Source organism: Bombina bombina, chromosome 6 (assembly GCF_027579735.1).
Source record: "Bombina bombina isolate aBomBom1 chromosome 6, aBomBom1.pri, whole genome shotgun sequence".
Lineage (NCBI taxonomy): Eukaryota > Metazoa > Chordata > Amphibia > Anura > Bombinatoridae > Bombina > Bombina bombina.
In genome coordinates this window covers 82,222,817-82,243,749 of record NC_069504.1, presented here as the reverse complement: position 1 = coordinate 82,243,749, position 20,933 = coordinate 82,222,817, and the positions used below count along the sequence as shown (strand labels likewise).

At 39.0% G+C, this 20,933-nt stretch overlaps 1 protein-coding gene across 1 annotated transcript in view; it reads left to right on the top strand.

The window, feature by feature from the left end:
• Positions 1 to 20,933, top strand: part of DMTF1 (cyclin D binding myb like transcription factor 1) — a 171,567-nt gene that overhangs the window by 133,622 nt on the left and 17,012 nt on the right. The window contains exon 16 of the mRNA XM_053716504.1: positions 11,146 to 11,293. Within this exon, the coding sequence (XP_053572479.1) occupies positions 11,146 to 11,293 (148 nt within the window). The remainder of the gene's footprint in view (positions 1 to 11,145; positions 11,294 to 20,933) is intronic.

Here is a 20,933-nt window from a genome sequence, read left to right as displayed (position 1 = left end):
TTTTGATAAAGAGTTAACTAAAGCGATACTTCTCAGGATTCTACTGATGAGAATCAGAGTATGCCGCGTCTTTCTCCCCAAGCGTCACAGCCCCTAACGCCTGCCCAGGCGCAGTCCAGTTCCCCTGCAGTTTCAACTGCAATTACACTAAAGGACATAGCTGCAGTTATGTCTTCTACTCTTTCAGAAGCGTTGTCTGCCTTTCCCGCCATGCAAGGTAAATGCAGAAGGAAGGACGCCCTCATGTCAAATACGACTTCGGATGCTTTAATGGCGATATCAGATGTGCCATCACAGGGTTCGGAATTGGAGCCCTTATCTGAAGGTGAACTTTCTGAATCGGATAGCGCCTTGCTACTGACGGATTCACAGAAGTAGTGTCTTTCCGGTTTAAGCTGGAACACCTCCGTCTGTTAATGAGGGATGTTTTGGTGACTCTGGACGACTGTGATTCAATCGTAGTTCCTCCAGAAAAATTGAGAAAGTTGGACAGATATCTAGAAGTTCCTTCTTACTCGGATATTTTTCCAGTTCCCAAAAGATCTTCAGAGATAGTTGCTAAGGAATGGGAAAGACCAGGTATTCCATTCTCTCCTTCTCCCATTTTCAGGAAGATGTATCCTATAGCGGATGCTATCAGGGATTCTTGGCAGACGGTACCTAAGGTGGAAGGTACTATTTCCACTCTGGCTAATCTAACTACTATTCCTATTGAGCATAGTTGTGCCTTTAAGGACCCTATGGATAAGAAACTAGAGGGTCTTCTTAAGAAGCTTTATATTCATCAAGGGTTGCTTTTGCAACCGGAGGCCTGCATCGTCACGGTTACCACGGCGGCTGATTATTGGTTTGATGCCCTGGAGGAATCTCTTAAAACTGAGACTTCTTTGGAAGTGATACAGGATAGAATTAAAGCCCTTAAGTTTGCCAATTCTTTCGTGACAGACGCTACTCTTAGCGCTTAGAGCCTTGTGGCTGAAATCCTGGTCTGCGGATGTGTCCCTTATAAGGGAAAGACCTTGTTTGGTCCTGACCAGAAAGAGATTATTTCTGACATCACGGGAGGTAAGGGTCACCTCCTCCCTCAGGATACGAAACCCAAACAAAGGGGTAGACAGAATAATTTTTGTTCCTTTCGGAATTTCAAGGGAATACCCTCTGCCTCTTCCACTAAGCAGGATGGGGGTTATTCTCAACCCAAGTCCACGTGGAGACCCAACCAGGGCAAGCAGTCCAAAAAACCCGTGGCTGCTCCCAAGTCAGCATGAAGGGGTGGCCCCCGATCCAGGACCGGATCTAGTAGGGGGCAGACTATCCTTCTTCGTCCAGTATTGATTTCATGTACAAATCATTTCCATTTTTTCCTTTTAAGAGTTCTTGCTAATATTTTCCCTGCTGTTGTCGGTATATTCCAGGGTTACAATATAATGTATTTATTATTATCATCTTTAAAGTAACCTCCAATTAAAATGTATATATACTTAATAATATATTTATTAAAATCAATATTTATTCCTTAGTTCATAGATTAGTTAGCTTTATATACACATTGAAGTATATTTATGTAGAAACTAGATTATGAATCAATTATGCACGCTTACTCCGTTGCAATATTCTATACAGCAGATCATAAAAATATATCTTTAAATTAACCTTACTCACAATGAATCACATTAAAATACCACTATAAAATACCAGAATATGGACCGCTAACTTAACAGTGCTTAGTTAAACAATATAACAAGATACTTTAACAGCCAATTTATATGCCAATTAATCTGAGGTGAAATAACCTTGTTTAGCCACAATAAAGCAAATTTTAAAATATATCACAATAGCTACAAATAACTTAATACACCAGAGAAATTTAACTACAATAACCAATTTGTATGAAATGTCACAATAGGAAAACTGATTTATAAATATAAAATACAAATTCTTTTCTAGCAAATAAAATTATTTAGCATTAATGTGACTAGTTCTAAACTACACAGGACAGGACTATGAATATAACTCAAAATACAAAATATGCTCTTTAAAGGGACAGTCAAGTAAAAAAAAAAAAAATTCAGATATGGCATGTAATTTTAAACAACTTTCCAAATTACTTTTATCAACAATTTTGCTTTGTTCTCTTGGTATTCTAGTTGAAAGGAAACCTAGGAAGGTGCATATGATAATTTCTAAGCCCTTGAAGACTGCCTCTATTTTATTTACTTTTCACAGCAGGGGAGAGCAAGCTCATGTAGGCCATATAGATAGCATTGTGAGCACTCCCGTGGCTAGTGGCAGACTGCACTAATTGGCTAAAATGCAAGTCAATAGATAACTAAAAGTCATGTGATTAGGGGCGGTCAGAAGATGCTTAGATACAAGTTAGTCACAGAAATAAAAAGTGTATTAATATAACAGTGTTGGTTTTGCAAAACTGGGGAATGGGTAATAAAGGGATTATCTATCTTTTTAAACAACAAAAATTCTGGTGTTGACTGTCCCTTTAAATTACCAGCTGCAATCTAACTGTAGCAACAATGAATGTATTTGCTTTAAATATCAAATTATAGTCACTGCCATACATTACCACATAACCAAATGAGTGTTCAGCTTCCAGAATTTCTTGTGGGTCATCTAAGAAGAATTTAGTCCACTATTGCAAGGATACAGGCCTCAAAATTGTCATCTTTCTATTCTCAATAAAGTGTCCCAAAATGGCAGAGAATACACTAAATACACAAAACCTGTATGTTTATCTCTCCAAAAGTTATGCTTCTTTGTCTCTGAGCCCTGAGTGTGTGTGGGTTCTTATTCAAGATAAATCCCTCCTTCTTTTCTTTAATCATTCCCACAAGAGTTTGATAGGCCCTCAAAGCTGAACATATCATTGGTTATTTGGGAAACTCCTCCCTGAGCAGCCAAATACCTTTTGGTTGTAATACCATTTTTGAACTATAGGTGGCAGCAGACAACCAGAAATGCAGTCTCACCATCAAATACTGTTAATAGTAAATACAGATTCTTATATATTGTTAATTGTATATTTAATATACTCACTATTTCCTGATATTAATACATTTATCTGGTCAACATATATGTCCCATCTAATATAATTTAGCATGTATTTATAGAGACTAAAAATGAGTATACCTCTAGTTAGTAAGCAATTATACTGTTAATTATTTGCTCTTCACAGGATCATAGCATTTAACATACTGGCATTATATTGTATCTTAATATGAATACAGTATATTTCATGTTTCTAATAATTTTTGAGTGCATGGAATACGAATAAGGTATAATTCATTTAGCAACTTATTGTATGTGTATCTATTCACATTGGGAATTCTCTGTCTTTTCCGATGCCTGCAATAAAAGTGAGTATTTTAAATTATTATGAAGATTAGGCACAATTCCTTTATCCGAGATCTAGTTTCCCATGTCATACAGAGACTTAAAATGCCAGCTTGTCTGAGAGCTGCATATTGGAGCTCAGCAGGGGACAATTTACACCTAGATGACAAGAGTCACATTCTCTGAAAACTTCTGTATATTGAAATATCATTTCAGACTGGATGTTTGTTGTTCACAGGGGGTCTATGTCATCCTAGGGGTTTTCTGTAATTTTATTATAGATCTTGGGCAGGAAATTCCATATATGGGCGTTCAAACTTGAGAGAGCCAAGTGATAAAAATCTCTTTGAAATAAACTGCCTTCCCTATTGGGACAAATGTTCCCTTTTGCTCTCTCTTAGATGTATTGAGCAGCTATGGGGGTCAGTGGTGATGTGATAGGAAATCTCATTTCATATCTTAGGCAGGAAACCTTTGAAAACAATTCCTTTGTTCTCTCTTGTGTGACTTTGTTCTCTGTTGTGGCTATAGCCCACTCAACTCATGTCAAGGGAAATATTATCTGACATAAAATATCAAAATTTATTTGATACATATGTAATTTATTTAATGCTACTCACAGGTACCCTGACACTCTGTTCCCGTGAAAGAAAAAATTCTGATTGAGCTTAAGAGTGGGTGTTTGGTATTCTTTCTCAAGAAATTCAGGGCGTTACGTGTCTTGCTTAATCTTCCCATATACTGTCATCTAATAGAGCATTTTTATGTGCATATTCTAGTCCGGAAAGGGTTGTTGATACCTCGCTGTATATTTGTCTGGCCTGTTTTCATTTTTGTGCCATAAACTTGATTAATTCCCCACGTATGTAGCATTTATATGTTTTCCAGTGTGTAGAGGGATCTATATCTGGACTCATATTGATATTAAAAAGTTATTTAAGGGAATTGTCTATCTTCTCTAGTAGAGTTGAATCCGTTAATGAGTCATCCAATATCCATTAAAAAGGAGTGTTGAGAGTATTAAACCATTTAAATTTTAGAACTACTGCAGAATGGTCAGACCAAACAGTTGGTTGTATCCCTGAATGTCTAACATTCGTCAAGCCTGATCGGTTAGTAAATATATAATCAATTCTGCTGTATGTGTGGTTGGGGTTTGAGAAAAACATATAATCTCTTTTGTCTGGGTTCTAGTTCTTCATACATCGTACAGGTTGTGATCTCTTAAGGCCCGCCATAAGTAACTTATGGTACGTTTAGATATCTTAGGGTTTGGGTTTGAGCTGTCTAGTCTGGGGTTAAGCAGGATATTACCCTGCTAAAAACAATACTCCCTTCAACATATCTGTCAATCTGCGCAGTGTATTTTTAAAAAAGGGAAGATGTTGTATATTCGGGGGGCGTATAGGTTAATCAAGCTAATTGGTCTACCATATATAACAGCCTGACTACCCCAAGGAATCTACCTTCCTGGTCTCTTTCAATCTCTAAAGATTGGAAAGGAATATTCTTTTTAATTAAAATACTTACTCCCTGCTTTATTGTGTTTATTGGAGCTATGAAAATGTTGTGTATATTTGGAACTAAGATATTGAGGTTCCTGATTGTGTTTAAAATGGGTCTCTTGCAGAAACTAGATTACTGCATTACGTTTTTTAAAGGTCTGACAAAGTTTTTGTACGCTTGCAGGGAGGATTGAATCGTTCAGATTTTGTGAAACTATAGTTAATAATTATTTTGAAGAAGCCATCTATATGTTGCTATGTATGAATGTAGCTTTATTTGAATCTGTGTATGCATAAGGTCTAATAGTATGAGTGATGCTCAAGTGAGTACTTATAACAATAAAATAAACTAACAGTAAAACAGAGCCAGGGTGATAAAGCATGCAGGAATGTGTGCATCTCTTCGTATAAACCGCATTACCTGATTTGGTAAGAGACAAAGAATAGGTAGGGAGGGAAGTGTCCTGTGTATAGAAGCAGAAGTAATTCATCCCAGAAGGATGATAGGGTTGTTGTAGGCAAAAACTTGGCATATAATGCTTGAAAACTTGCATAACTAACATTTGTAAGTAAATAACATTCAATTGGATATCAGATGTAAAACTTACTAAGCGAATTGTAACTTTAACACTGATGCTGTTAAAGAACATAAAGTGGTAAATAACATAATTTTTAGTCAAATGGAAACATTATTTCAGCAAGAGCATGTAAGAAAATGACATCTTAATTATAATTAATATACTTTAAGTATTCATTTGCAGGTATAATCCCTTATATTAAGAACAGTTCAGTTCTCTTCTGAAAGATCTAGGGCTAGTTAAGATATGCTTACAATGTTGTCTCTTCTGCCGGTATATCTGGTGTTTCCTCGATCTGCAGTTGGTCCCCTGGAGAAGATGATATCTGTGACTGTGATCTTTGATTTATTCTTATTGCGTTGTGGCATGAATTTCTTTCATTTGTCGTTGGAGCGATCTCTATCTCTGCAGACACCTCCAGGTTCTAAGTCTGATCTATGTGATAAATAGATAGATAGATATCTGGGGGTTCTAGTCCAAAAGATTGACAGAAAGATTTCATATCCATTGGGCCGTTGCACATTAATATTTTGTTCTCCTGGATTACCAACAATTGTAGAGGAAAGCCCCATCTTTGCTGGGTTTTTTTTGTTTTGTTTTTTTCGAGTAGTGGTGATAGGTCCTTTCGTCTTTGTAATGTGCTAGAAGATAAGTTTGCATAGAATTGTAGCACATTTCCTTTAAATCAAAGTGGCTGTTGCTTTCTGGAGAGTCCATTATTTCTTCTTTATCTAAGTATTGTCTAAAGTGAATTATAACATCATGTGGCGTATTGCTCTTTGTACTCTATTCCATTCTATGAAGTTTTTTTTTATTTCCCCTTTCATATTAGAAAAGAGGGTAGCAAGGTATGTAGGAAGGTCTTTAGGGAGAACAAACTCCGGTATACCCCGTAATATTTTGTCGTCTACTTTGATTTTCAAGGTCTTCTAGCTTATCTTCTAATGTTTCTATTGTATTGCGTCTCCAGTTGTTTAGTAAATTGGCCCAATTCTTCCCTGACAGCGTCAGTATTATCTTCTATTGCTTCCACCCTAAATCCCAAGGTGTGGAGTTCTTGCTTAAGATCTCCAAAACTCCTCTCTCACGCACATACGCACTATATCAGCAATGTCTTGTTTTGAAGGTAGAGAAGATAAAATTGTAGCAGGAATTTGAATCATCTCTGTTGGTGCGTCCAATTTATCAGTCTGGGGTTGAAAGCTTTGTTTGGTAGGGTTTGAAAGTGGTTTTGTTAATAGTTTTTTGGTTCCAGTTCTATGGGGCTAAAATAGGATCTTACTGACTGTCCTTTTTTGGGAGGCATTTGGTGGATTTTTTTCTTGCCTGATTCCTCCTCTAGTAGTTGCAGTGGAAGCCATATTGATTTTGTCTCTAAGATGTATTTAGAAGTGTAGGAAATAATTACTAAGTGAGTCTCTAAAGTGAAAAATCAATGAGCTTCTTTACTAATTTGTTTGAAGCAGGCAATGAGGTCAGACAAAAAGGAAAGGAAAGTTATATCTGTACTTATGCAGCATAATTGTGGATCTTTTAGCAGTTGTATCGCTGTTAAGTGCTTATATGCCCTTCATAGTTAGGTCTTTCCTCTTGGGTGCCAATATTACAATACTGTACATAACTACTCACCAGACTAATTTACATCTTCATTATGTTGATAAGCTTAGGATAGAACTAGAACATAAGTAATTTTCTGCTTAATTAGAATCCTGTATATGCAGTTAAGTGTCACTGACCTTTTTGTGTTGAAACAGTCTCCCAGTCCTTTGTATTATTTAGTCATATGTGTGACTATGCTTCCAGCCTCTGTTGCATATATCTCCTACACTGGCTTACCACAATGTGTGATTTGAGTGTTTTCCCTGAGCGAGATAGTCTGCACATTTGCTGTAAGTGCAGGGACAGTCCTCAGTTAAAATGTCGACGGAAGGTGCACTCTGAAGCTCTGGCTGAAAAAACGCTGCTTCAGTGATCTTGCATCCCAGTGTGGAGTAGATCACCAGTATTCTCCAAGTGTTGCTCTGTATTTCAGAACACTTTTACATCCTGGGCATCTAGTTGCGGCAAGTTTTCGCAGTGTTTATGGGACACTGTCTCTGGAGCTCAGGAGTAATGTAGCCTCTGTGATGCAAATTCATTACCAATAATAGCATGGGCACCTGATTTACATGGTTTATTTTACTTCCACACCTAAAGAAACCTTGTTTCATAGTTAACCAGTTCCTATTTTCCTCTTTAGGTAACATTGAAGTGTTTTCAATTTTCTTGTAACAAATTGACAACTATCCTCCACAATCTTACCCAAAGTTTCATCAACCTGACGGGGAGATCTCCTTGTTTTCTCCTATTTGGAAGAAAATAATATGAACTTAAAATTCACTATGGTGCAGGTAAGAAAGCATTGCTTTTTTGGATGTGGTGTTGAAATCAAATAATTCAAAACAGTGTATGGAGGTAGAATTGTATATAAAAATTACTGCAGGTAATTGATTACTAAATTCACATTTGTGTCACCCTAAACATGTAATTAAAAGCTATACTAAAGGCACAATACATGAGAACTAAACAAAATTGTACTACGTGAGAAGCATGAGGCAAGCTAAAATGGCCACAGAAAGGATTTTGGTAAGAGAATAAAATCCACAACACTTATATGAAGCTAAAGAGGATCTTTTATAACCTAAGCAAAATCATTAAAGGGATTTTCAGACAAAATCATTTTTTATCACTGCCTACAGTAAGGAACATAGCTAAATTTGTAACACAGTGAGAGAGGTTTTGCCAATCTTAAAGGTTTATGATACTTTGGGTAAGATTGTGGAGGATGTTACCTAAATAGGAATATAGGAACTGGTTAACTATGAAACAAGGTTTCTTAAAGGGACATAAAAACAGGTTGAGATATGTGCATATCCTAAAAGGGCTAATTAATTAAAAATAGTTTGTATAAAAAAAATGTTTAAAAATTGCTGGCAAGTATTTTAAAATAATTTTCAAAAATAAGCAAAATGAATTACATAGCTAAGCTGCCTGGAGCAGCCAACTCCACCCACCCTTATCAGTGTTTAGACACAGGCATTGTATTTCCAGTGAGTTCACAGTTTCTAGGCATGCTCCAGCAGATTATATACTCTATGCATTTTTGTATTTTACCAAAACAATAGATATAGATACAGCCATAGAAGGAAATGTGTGGGGGGAGTTAGAGCTTTACAATTCAGAAACTAAAAAGGTAGGGTTAATGGCAAGGCACTGCAGTATAAATTTGCAGGTAAAGTAATTAAAGTACATATTATATTTTGTCTCTATCCCAACTTTTTTTATGTCCCTTTAAGATGTGGAAGTAAATGATGTAATTAATGTGCCAATGCAATTGTTGGTAATAAATTTGCATCCTTTGATGAAAGCAAGACATATAAAATAAAATAAAATACATACATTGCAATACTAACTACATGATTTATTTGCTCACATGCAAGAGATGCATTATAAAGTATGTAGGTCAAATGACTACACCTTTGAAAAATAGATTTTAGGAGCATTTGTTAGCCATAGAGGACCCAGAATCAGATACTCCTCTTCATTTTTGTAACAATCATAATACCAATAGTTCTTTATTGAAGTTTCAAGGAATCTAGCATATTACTAGACCAGGGGAGGTGATAGGATGAAAACCATGGGCCAAAAAGAAGTTTACTGGGTACCCTGTGGTTTAAATTCAGATTGGGATGTTAAATAATATGTGGAATAAAAAGTGAATTTATATGTATGTATGTATTATGAATTGAGCAGTACAAGGTATGTATGGAATAGATGGCAATGTAATCATAATTTTTGGGATATAACTTCAAAAACCTACGTGCGAGATTAAGTTGATATTTATGATAGCCATTCTCCTATATTACTACATTATGCAATTGAATGAAAATAATCATTTGTACTTTGGTAGGGATACATACTGCATTGTCTCTTTAAACATTCTACTATTGGTGTAGTGCATTGATTTCTTTAATGTACCTGTATATACATATAATATTGCAATTCATTTTGAAAAGTAGGGGGTGTGGTTTATCAATTTAAAAAGTGTGTTTGGTACATCTGAGTCATTGAGCAAGAACGACCTACGAAATGGGTTTGAGTCTACAAGGTGGGTTTGAGTCTACAAGGTGTCCTGGTTTTATTGCAAATAAGAATGTTGGTTTTAAGCTATCTGGTGTACAGTCCATGTTGTCACAGTACGTGCGTGCAAGAAGCTTTTTTCCTATTTACTATAAAAACTGTCTCTCCTGAGAATTCTGATATAAAATAATTTAGGATTACTGGGACAAGCAAAAAGCCAGAGAAAATAATTAAATGAACACTAGTGAATGGTTACAGTTACTAATATATTATGTGTGTAAACTAACCATTGAAAATAAATATGCCATTAAAGCATGGCATAACAGATGCTGGGAGCCCATGATCTGCAGTTCCTTGCATACTACTACTGCTTCCTAATAATTGTGCTTATTGTGTATTTAGTTCTATACAAAACCATTATCTGGCTGCTAAAGAAACATTTAGGGCAATACTCTTGCTGATTCCATCTTAGAAAAGAAATGTATTTTGTATGTCCATGTCTTACATACTTCTGGTAGATTATTTGCAGGCTATTGGATGACAATATACACTTTACCTATAGGAACATGTAATGAGCTATATTACAAAGGTTACTAATACCATTGTAGCAGTCAAGCATTAACCCACAAATAGAGTTGCCAGGCGTTCAGTATTTAACCAGTCAGACTAGTATTTTAGTAGGCTGTCCAGTAAAATATTAACAAAAATACTGGACACTTGAATGTGAGGAGCAGTCAACAGGGTCAAATCACTTACGAGTGTTACTGGCAGCTAAAGAAGTAAACTTATTGATGTCTATGCTACTGGCAGCCAAGGGGTAAAATTACTGTATAATTACCTGTCAAACCGTACCTTTAATGTAGCCTTCTCTGGGGCCTCCTCTGCCCCATCACCACTTTCTGTCAGAGTACTGCAAGGCTCTGTCCTCGTTCCCCTTCTTTTCTCAATCTACACGTCATCACTAGGTTCCCTAATAAAGTCCCACGGTTTCCAATATCATTTGTATGCCGACGACACCCAAGTCTACTTCTCTGCACCAGACCTATCTCCTTCCTTGCTAACCCGTGTCACTAACTGTCTTTCTCACATCTCTTCCTGGATGTCCTCTCACTACCTCAAGCTAAATCTCTCCAAAACTGAGCTCCACATTTTTCCCCTTTCTTCCAAAATCTCCACCTCCCAATCTCTCTATAACTGTCGACAACTCCATCATTACCCCTACCCCGCATGGGAAGCATTGTGTGGCCCAGTTGCCAACTGATTGTCCAGTATTTGTGTGGAGAGCAGCTAGCAATCCTACCGACAAAACTCACACAAATAGTAGCTACTGTCATATTACAAAATAATCAATTGTTAGTCATTTTCTGCTTCATTTTAATATAATCTGCAAGGAGAGGTGGAAGACATTTACAGAAGCCATAAAAGCAATGGCCGTGTATTCCTCATAATTTCCAGACTTTTGTTTATGAGAAATAATACATTTATGAAATCTGCTTCTTTTTATTTGTCAAATTGGAGGTGATGCTGAAATATTTCAACAACAACTGCAGTTTCTAATGATAATCTCTGTTTCACTCCCTTTTTTTAACCTTTAGGGTTTCGGGTCCCCCACATTAGAAGAACAAGTTGGCCAATCATCCATCAAGGATGGTGCTGTATTAATTGTTGCATCACCACGTAGCTATATCGGGACAGAGGATGATCTTGATCAAGAATCTGTGCTTCCTCTTGGGACACTAGAAGGTAGTAGGGCAGACTTCTTTTTTTAACCTTAATAAGTGACATGTTAGTTACTGAGTAAAAAACAGTATTTTGAAATTAATGTATTTTGGGGAGAAAAACACAGTTTATCAAATAAAATGAACTCTGCTTCCTGGTGGCAGACGTGAACATGCACACACCCTCACTTAAAAGGTCTAAAGGGAAATGAAGGTTGTCGATCTGTGAAGGTAAATCCTGAAAGTAAGTTTTTTGAACAGTATATTTTCCTTACACAAAGTCCTGAGTTGGCCTCCTGGAAAGTGTTGAAAGTGCCTTTGGTATTTTTCACTTACCTTCAAATATGTTTTCTTGTGCATTACTCAAGTCTTCATTTTAGGGGTGCCAGCACTGATTCAAGCATAATGCACAATAAATTACATTCAGAGGGCAGTGGAACACTATTTAGATAGTGACACCTTTAATGTTTTCAGGAAGTCAAACTGGAACTTTTGTATTTTAAAAATATTATGTTCTTTGTGTATTTGTTCTGGTAACAAAGACTTTGTCTCTTTAAAGGATCTCTTTGGCCTACTGGATATATGTTTGTCCCTTCCATCCAGATAGATTGTATGGACAGAGCCTCTGTTATTTGTGTACTCATCTGGAGTGTGAGTAGGGAGAGCTGTTATAGTTAGAAAAAAACTAATGGAAGAAAAAAAATGTTCTAAATTATTTCTTCCAAAGATATGGTGAGTCCACGGGTTCATCTTAATTACTGTTGGGAATATCACTCCTCGCCTGCAGGATGAGGCAAAGAGCACCACAGTAAAACTGTTTAGTATGACTTACCTACCCATAAACCCCAGTCATTCTCTTTGCCTTTCGTGCATGGAGGAGGTGAAATTAGTGAGTAGTTTAAATAAGTTTTTCTGAGAAGATTGATTACTTCAAGCAAATTTCAGGATATAGCTATACTCCACTTTAGTCTTTGCGGTCGAGCTGTGGTGGCTTTAAAGCAGTGGGGAACTTGCAAAGAGGTGCTTGCTGCATTTTTTTCCCACATTGCTGTTCTAGTTTCAGATACCAAAGTTGGTTACTTTATCTGCATTTTTGCCAGGTCTTTGTGAGGAAGAAGTGTCCTCTCATACCTAGGGACTGTCTTCATGCCCAACATCTGAAAAGGTAAGTGCTGGTCTTCCAGGTGGGAGATAGGGGCACTTAAGTGTAAATTTTACCTTGCTAGTGTATAGGGACATTATTAGCTCACCCTGGTGTAAGGGCTTCGCTAAGGCATGACGGCAGACACAGTGTTTTAATTGAGAGACTAGTATGGTTTATGCTAACCTAAACAGAGGGTTCATTTTTGGGGCTGTTTTTTTTTATTTGGGCGCTGTGTGTTGGGAACCTTGGTGCTTTTACTTTAGATAAGACCTTTTTTTCCTTATTAACGCCATTGTGGCGTGTGTATTCAGTTTGGCCGCGCCCCTCCTCCGTAGTTCCGCAGGAGGTTTTCGCGCCTCCCATACGTTTGCTCACGTGATCGGCCCTTCCTCTCTGTCCTCTACAGAGGTTGTTTCACATCCGCTTCTGCAGTTATCTGTGAGGTAACGCTAGAAGGAGAGGTCGGAGGAGCAATCCTATTATGCGGTGCGGTAAGAAGGCGCCTCAGTATACTGAGGTGTGGAGGGAGGTTTAGTCGGAGCGACAACGCTCATTTTCTGGCATAAACGGTTTTATTTTTAACCAATAGCCCTTATATTTTACACTCTTTTTAAACAGCCATTATAACACAAGATTTTTTGTATATCTCTGTCAAACGGTAACGGCCGTGGGCATAGTAATCAAGCATGTCTGACATGGATCAGGAGTCCGCTCAAGTCAACCAATATTTGTTGTGTTTAGATGCACAAATTGCAGCCCCCATGCAATTCTGTTCTTCCTGTGTTAAACAGACATTACAGGGTAAATATTTTTTTTTTAATGTGGAGCCTAATGCCTCTCAGGAGGATGATGTCCAGGTATTACCAGGGCCATCTCCTATTTCGTCCCAAGCCTCTATGACATCTAGCACACTGTCCTGCGGTTCCTCGCTAACTCCCAGTGGAGTGTTTTTAAAGGCAGAGATTGCTGCACAGGTATCCTCAGTGGCATCTGCATCTTTAGCCGAGTTTCCCAAGTTTCAGGGGAAGCGCAAGAGGAAAATTAAGAATTCAGATAATAAGGTATCTGTTCCTAGCGCTGAGTCTCAGGCTCCTCATAGATCTGAGGATGAGGAAGACTCTCATTCTGAGGGTGAAATATCAGATTTTAACAGTATAATGTCTTCTTCTGATGGTAAAGGAGTTTCCTTCAGATTCAAGCTTGAACACCTTCGGTTACTGTTAAAGGAGGTTTTAGCTACCTTGGATGACTCAGAGACCCAGGTGGTAGTCACGCCTAAGAAGTCTAGTAAACTTAATAGTTTTTTTGAAGTTCCTTCCTCTTCTGAGGTTTTTCCTGTGGCTGATAGAGCTAAGGAGATCATAACTCAGGAGTGGGAGAAGCCAGGAGTGGCTTTTACTCCATCCCTGGTGTTTAGGAAAATGTTTCCGATGGAGTAATCTCTCAAGGAGTCTTGGTCTTCGGTGCCCAAGGTAGAAGGGGCCATTTCTACCCTGGCTAAGAGAACCACTATTCCTATTGAGGATAGTTGCTCTTTCAAATATCCCATGGATAAAAAGATGGAGGCGTATTTAAAAAAGATTTATGTACATCTAGGTCTCTAATGGCAGCAAGTAGTATGTATTGCCACGGTGACTAGTGCAGCTTCCTATTGGTTTGAGGCCTTGTCGGATTCTCTTCAGGAAGAGACGCCTTTAGACCAGATTTAGGATAGGATTAGGGCTCTTAAATTAGCCAATTCCTATATTGCAGACGCTGTCCTTCAGGTCCTTAGACTGGGAGCTAAGGCTTCTAGTTTTGCAGTTTTAGCCAGAAGGGCTTTATGGTTAAAGTCTTGGTCAGCTGATGTTTCGTCTAAAGTCAAGCTGATGGCCCTTCCTTACAAGGGAAAGACCTTATTTGGACCGGGCTTGGCAGAAATCATTTCCGACATTACAGACGGAAAGAGGTCCTTTCTGCCTCAAGATAAGAAGAACAGACCAAAGGGACGTTGGAGTAATTTTCGTTCCTTTCGGAATTTTAGAGGAAAGCCATCCTCGTCTGCGTCCAAGCAGGACAATAGCAAGCACTCCTGGAAACCAAATCAGTCTTGGAGTAAGGGGAAGCAGTCTAAAAAGCCTGCGACCGACTCTAAGTCCACATGAAGGGGTTGTCCCCGATCCAGGCATGGATCAGGTAGGGGGCAGGCTGTCTCAGTTCTCTCAGGTCTGGATAAGAGACGTTCCAGATCCTTGGGCTGTGAAAATTGTTTTTCAGGGCTACAGGTTGGAATTCAAAAATTGTCCTCCCAGGGGCAGATTTCATCTTTCCAGATTATCTGCAGACCGGATAAAAAGAGAGGCGTTCTTGAATTGCGTTCAAGATCTCTCATCTCTGGGAGTGATTGTCCCTGTTCCAAAGCTGGAACAGGGCCTGGGGTTTTACTCAAACCTATTTGTGGTCCCTATAAAAGAGGGGACCTTACGGCCCATTCTAGACCTAAAATGTCTCAACAAATACCTCGCTTTCCATCCTTCAAGATGGAAAACATTTGTACGATTCTTCCATTGATTCAGGAGGGTCAGTTCATGACGACCATAGATCTAAAGGATGCATACTTGCATGTTCCCATTCACAGGGATCATCACAAATTCCTGAGGTTTGCTTTCCTCGACCAACACTTCCAGTTTGTGGCCTTACCCTTTGGCCTTGCCACGGCTCCCATGATATTCTCGAGGGTTCTAGGAGCTCTCTTAGCGGTGGTCCGATCCAGGGGGATTGCAGTGGCTCCCTACCTGGACAACATTCTGGTCCAGGCGCCATATTTTCCTCAAGCAGCATCTCACACAGAGATGTTACTGTCCTTTCTCCGATCTCATGGGTGGAAAGTAAATTTGGAAAAGAGCTCTCTGGTTCCTGCGACAAGGGTGGTCTTTCTAGGGACTGTCATAGACTCTTTTCTGATGAAGATTTTTCTGACGGAGGTCAGAGTAGCAAAGATCCTATCCTCTTGTCGATCTCTGCAGGAGACGGTTCATCCTTCAGTCGCACAATGTATAGAAGTAATCGGTCTGATGGTAGCCTCTATGGACATCGTCCCATTTGCTCGATTTCATGGGTGATCGTGACCACGGATGCCAGCCTGGTGCAGGGTCTTTGGTCTCAGAAGGAATCCAAACTTCTGATCAACATCTGTTGACTTGGCCTCAATTGGCCTTGGCCCAAATTGGCCTTGGCCCAGTTCATCAGATTCCAATCGGACAACATAACCTCAGTGGCTTACATCAACCACCAGGGGGGGACTCTGAGTTCTCTAGCCATGAAGGAGGTGGCTCGGATCATTTAGTGGGCGGAAGATCAGTGTTGCCTTTCTGCCATTCACATCCCGAGCGTGGACAATTGGGAAGCGGATTTCCTAAGCCGACAGACATTCCATCCAGGGGAGTGGGAACTTCATCCGGAAGTGTTCTCTAGGTTAACCTCCAAATGGGGGATTCCGGAGTTGAATCTAATGGCGTCTCGACAAAATACCAAGCTTTCGAAGTACGGTTCCAGGTCGAGGGAGCCTCAGGCCTTCCAAATAGATGCATTGGCAGTTCCTTGGATCTTCAGAATAGCCTATCTGTTTTCTCCGTTTGCTCTACTTCCACGGGTGATTGCTCATATAAAACAGGAAAGGGCATCAGTGATCCTAATTGCCCCGGCTTGGCCTCAAAGGATCTGGTATGCGTACCTAGTGGAGATGTTGTCTCTACCCCCATGAAGGTTGCACCTGAGGAAGGAACTTCTACTTCAGGGACACTTCCTTCATCCAAATCTCGTTTCTCTGAAGCTGACTGCTTCGAGATTGAATGCTTGATTCTGTCTAAGCGCGGTTTCCCTGAGTCAGTCATTAAGACTATGATTCAGGCCCGTAAGCCTGTTACTAGGAAGATTTACCATAAGATATGGAGGAAATATCTTTATTGGTGTGAATTTGAAGGGTCAAATATCGGCCTTATCTGTTTCGTTACATAAACGTTTGGCAGATGTGCCAGATGTTCAATCCTTTTGTCAGGCCTTGGCCAGAATCAGGCCTGTGTTTAAAACTGTTGCTCCACCTTGGAGTCTTAATCTTGTTCTTAAAGTTTTGCAGCGGTATCCGTTTGAGCCAATGCATTCTGTTGATATTAAGTTGTTATCCTGGAAGGTTTTATTTCTTTTTGTTTCTCCTGTGCGGAGGGTTTCTGAGCTTTCCGCCTTGCAGTTTGATTCTCCTTATCTTATCTTTCATGCAGATAAGGAGGTTCTTCGCACTAATTTGGGGTTTCTCCCCAAAGTTGTGTCTACAAAGAATATTAATCAGGAGATTGTTGTTCCATCACTGTGTCTGAAGCCTTCTTCGTATAAAGAACGTTTGTTACATAATCTGGACGTGGTTTGTGCTCTTAAGTTCTATTTGGAGATGACTAAGGGCTTTCGTAAATCTTATGCTCTCTTTGTTTTTCTGGGAAACGTAGAGTTCAGAAAGCTACTGCTTCTACTCTTTCTTTCTTCTATAAGGTACGACGAGTCCACGGATTCATCCTTTACTTGTGGGATATTATCCTCCTGCTAACAGGAAGTGGCAAAGAGCACCACAGCAGAGCTGTCTATATAGCTCCTCCCTTAGCTCCACCCCCCAGTCATTCTCTTTGCCTACTCTAAGTACTAGGAAGGGTAAAGTGAAAGAGGTGATAAAATATTAGTTTTTAATTTATTCAGGAAACTTCAGTGTGAGGAACGTTTTCATGCTATATAGCAGTGAGGTATGTTCAGTCATTTTTTCTGGAGAGACTGTGTATTTCAGAAAGGCTGACAGTATCCCCATGAGGGAGAGGGTAAGCAGTAATCCTAGAGCCTTTAGAAGGGCATTACTAAGCTTGCAATAAGGGGCTAATTAAAAAATGGTTGACACTGAGTTTTTGAATGTTTGTGGGCAAACGTTTTGTAACTGGGAGTGCTTTTAACGTTTTGTGGGCAATAACGTTTTTGGGCAACTTTATTGAGGGTACACTTGGCTTATTTTTGGGTCTCAGAACCCACATGGCTAGTTTAAAACCGCTCTGGTGCGGTTCTTTGAGGCTGTAGAGACATCGAGTGAGATGGGCGGGGCCTATTTTCGTGCCTCAGATGCGCAGTTGTTTTCACTCAGCAAGCAGCAAGCTCCAACTCCTGAGGGCCCTTGTGGATGCTTTGGGCCAAATCGAATCTTTAACCCCATATTTACAATCCCTGAGGGCAGGTAGGCGCCACAGCAGGGCTGTGGCGAGGTGCTGGGGGTGTTTTTTCCGGATTTAGGCCTTATTTCAATCCGGTTTGCACATTAAAGGGTTAAATGTTTCTTTTTCTTGTGAGGCAAACCTAACTACACAAATTGAGCCTGCTGTCAAAAATTTGATATCTCTTCAGCTCGAAGAGTTTCTGAACTATCTGCATTACAATGCGACTCGCCTTATCTTGTTTTCTTTCATGTAATTAGCAAGAGTCCATGAGCTAGTGACGTATGGGATATACATTCCTACCAGGAGGGGCAAAGTTTCCCAAACCTCAAAATGCCTATAAATACACCCCTCACCACACCCACAATTCAGTTTTTACAAACTTTGCCTCCTATGGAGGTGGTGAAGTAAGTTTGTGCTAGATTCTACGTTGATATGCGCTCCGCAGCAAGTTGGAGCCCGGTTTTCCTCTCAGCGTGCAGTGAATGTCAGAGGGATGTGAGGAGAGTATTGCCTATTTTGAATACAGTGATCTCCTTCTACGGGGTCTATTTCATAGGTTCTCTGTTATCGGTCGTAGAGATTCATCTCTTACCTCCCTTTTCAGATCGACGATATACTCTTATTTATATACCATTACCTCTGCTGATTTTCGTTTCAGTACTGGTTTGGCTTTCTACAAACATGTAGATGAGTGTCCTGGGGTAAGTAAATCTTATTTTCTGTGACACTCTAAGCTATGGTTGGGCACTTTGTTTATAAAGTTCTAAATATATGTATTCAAACATTTATTTGCCTTGACTCAGGATGTTCAACATTCCTTATTTTCAGACAGTCAGTTTCATATTTGGGATAATGCATTTGAATCAATCATTTTTTCTTACCTTAAAATTTGACTCTTTTTTTCCCTGTGAAATGCTTCATTTTATTGCGTCATTCTTGGCGCGGACTTTTTTGGCGCAAAAAATCTTTTCTGTTTCCGGCGTCATACGTGTCGCCGGAAGTTGCGTCATTTTTTGACGTCCTTTTGCGCCAAAAATGTCGGCGTTCCGGATGTGGCGTCATTTTTTGCGCCAAAAAGCATTTAGGCGCCAAATAATGTGGGCGTCTTATTTGGCGCTAAAAAATATGGGCGTCGCTTTTGTCTCCACATTATTTTAGTCTCATTTTTTCTTTGCTTCTGGTTACTAGAAGCTTGTTTATTGGCATTTTTTCCCATTCCTGAAACTGTCATTTAAGGAATTTGATCAATTTTGCTTTATATGTTGTTTTTTCTCTTACATATTGCAAGATGTCTCACGTTGCATCCGAGTCAGAAGATACTTCAGGAAAATCGCTGTCTAGTGCTGGAACTACCAAAGCTAAGTGTATCTGCTGTAAACTTTTGGTAGCTATTCCTCCGGCTGTTGTTTGTATTAATTGTCATGACAAACTTGTTAATGCAGATAATATTTCCTTTAATAATGTACCATTGCCTGTTGCAGTTCCTTCAACATCTAAGGTGCAGAATGTTCCTGATAACATAAGAGATTTTGTTTCTGAATCCATCAAGAAGGCTATGTCTGTTATTTCTCCTTCTAGTAAACATAAAAAATCTTTTAAAACTTCTCTCTCTACAGCTGAATTTTTAAATGAACATCATCATTCTGATTCTGATGACTCTTCTGGTTCAGAGGATTCTGTCTCAGAGATTGATGCTGATAAATCTTCATATTTATTTAAAATGGAATTTATTCGTTCTTTACTTAAAGAAGTACTAATTGCTTTAGAAATCGAGGATTCTGGTCCTCTTGATACTAATTCTAAACGTTTAGATAAGGTCTTTAAATCTCCTGTGGTTATTCCAGAAGTTTTTCCTGTTCCTAATGCTATTTCTGAAGTAATTTCCAGAGAATGGGATAAATTGGGTAATTCATTTACTCCTTCTAAACGTTTTAAACAATTATATCCTGTGCCGTCTGACAGATTAGAATTTTGGGACAAGATCCCTAAGGTTGATGGGGCTATTTCTACCCTTGCTAAACGTACTACTATTCCTACGTCAGATGGTACTTCGTTTAAGGATCCTTTAGATAGGAAAATTGAATCCTTTCTAAGAAAAGCTTATCTGTGTTCAGGTAATCTTCTTAGACCTGCTATATCATTGGCTGATGTTGCTGCAGCTTCAACTTTTTGGTTGGAAACTTTAGCGCAACAAGTAACAGATCATGATTCTCATAATATTATTATTCTTCTTCAACATGCTAATAATTTTATCTGTGATGCCATTTTTGATATTATCAGAGTTGATGTCAGGTTTATGTCTCTAGCTATTTTAGCTAGAAGAGCTTTATGGCTTAAAACTTGGAATGCTGATATGGCTTCTAAATCAACTCTACTTTCCATTTCTTTCCAGGGTAACAAATTATTTGGTTCTCAGTTGGATTCTATTATCTCAACTGTTACTGGTGGGAAAGGAACTTTTTTACCACAGGATAGAAAATCTAAGGGTAAAAACAGGGCTAATAATCGTTTTCGTTCCTTTCGTTTCAACAAAGAACAAAAGCCTGATCCTTCATCCTCAGGAGCAGTTTCAGTTTGGAAACCATCTCCAGTCTGGAATAAATCCAAGCCTTCTAGAAAGGCAAAGCCAGCTTCTAAGTCCACATGAAGGTGCGGCCCTCATTCCAGCTCAGCTGGTAGGGGGCAGGTTACGTTTTTTCAAAGAAATTTGGATCAATTCTGTTCACAATCTTTGGATTCAGAACATTGTTTCAGAAGGGTACAGAATTGGTTTCAAGATGAGACCTCTTGCAAAGAGATTTTTTCTTTCCCGTGTCCCAGTAAATCCAGTGAAAGCTCAAGCATTTCTGAATTGTGTTTCAGATCTAGAGTTGGCTGGAGTAATTATGCCAGTTCCAGTTCTGGAACAGGGGATGGGGTTTTATTCAAATCTCTTCATTGTACCAAAGAAAGAGAATTCCTTCAGACCAGTTCTGGATCTAAAAATATTGAATCATTATGTAAGGATACCAACGTTCAAATTGGTAACTATAAGGACTATCTTGCCTTTTGTTCAGCAAGGGCATTATATGTCCACAATAGATTTACAGGATGCATATCTGCATATTCCGATTCATCCAGATCATTATCAGTTCCTGAGATTCTCTTTTCTGGACAAGCATTACCAGTTTGTGGCTCTGCCGTTTGGCCTAGCTACAGCTCCAAGAATTTTTACAAAGGTTCTCGGTGCCCTTCTGTCTGTAATCAGAGAACAGGGTATTGTGGTGTTTCCTTATTTGGACGATATTTTGGTACTTGCT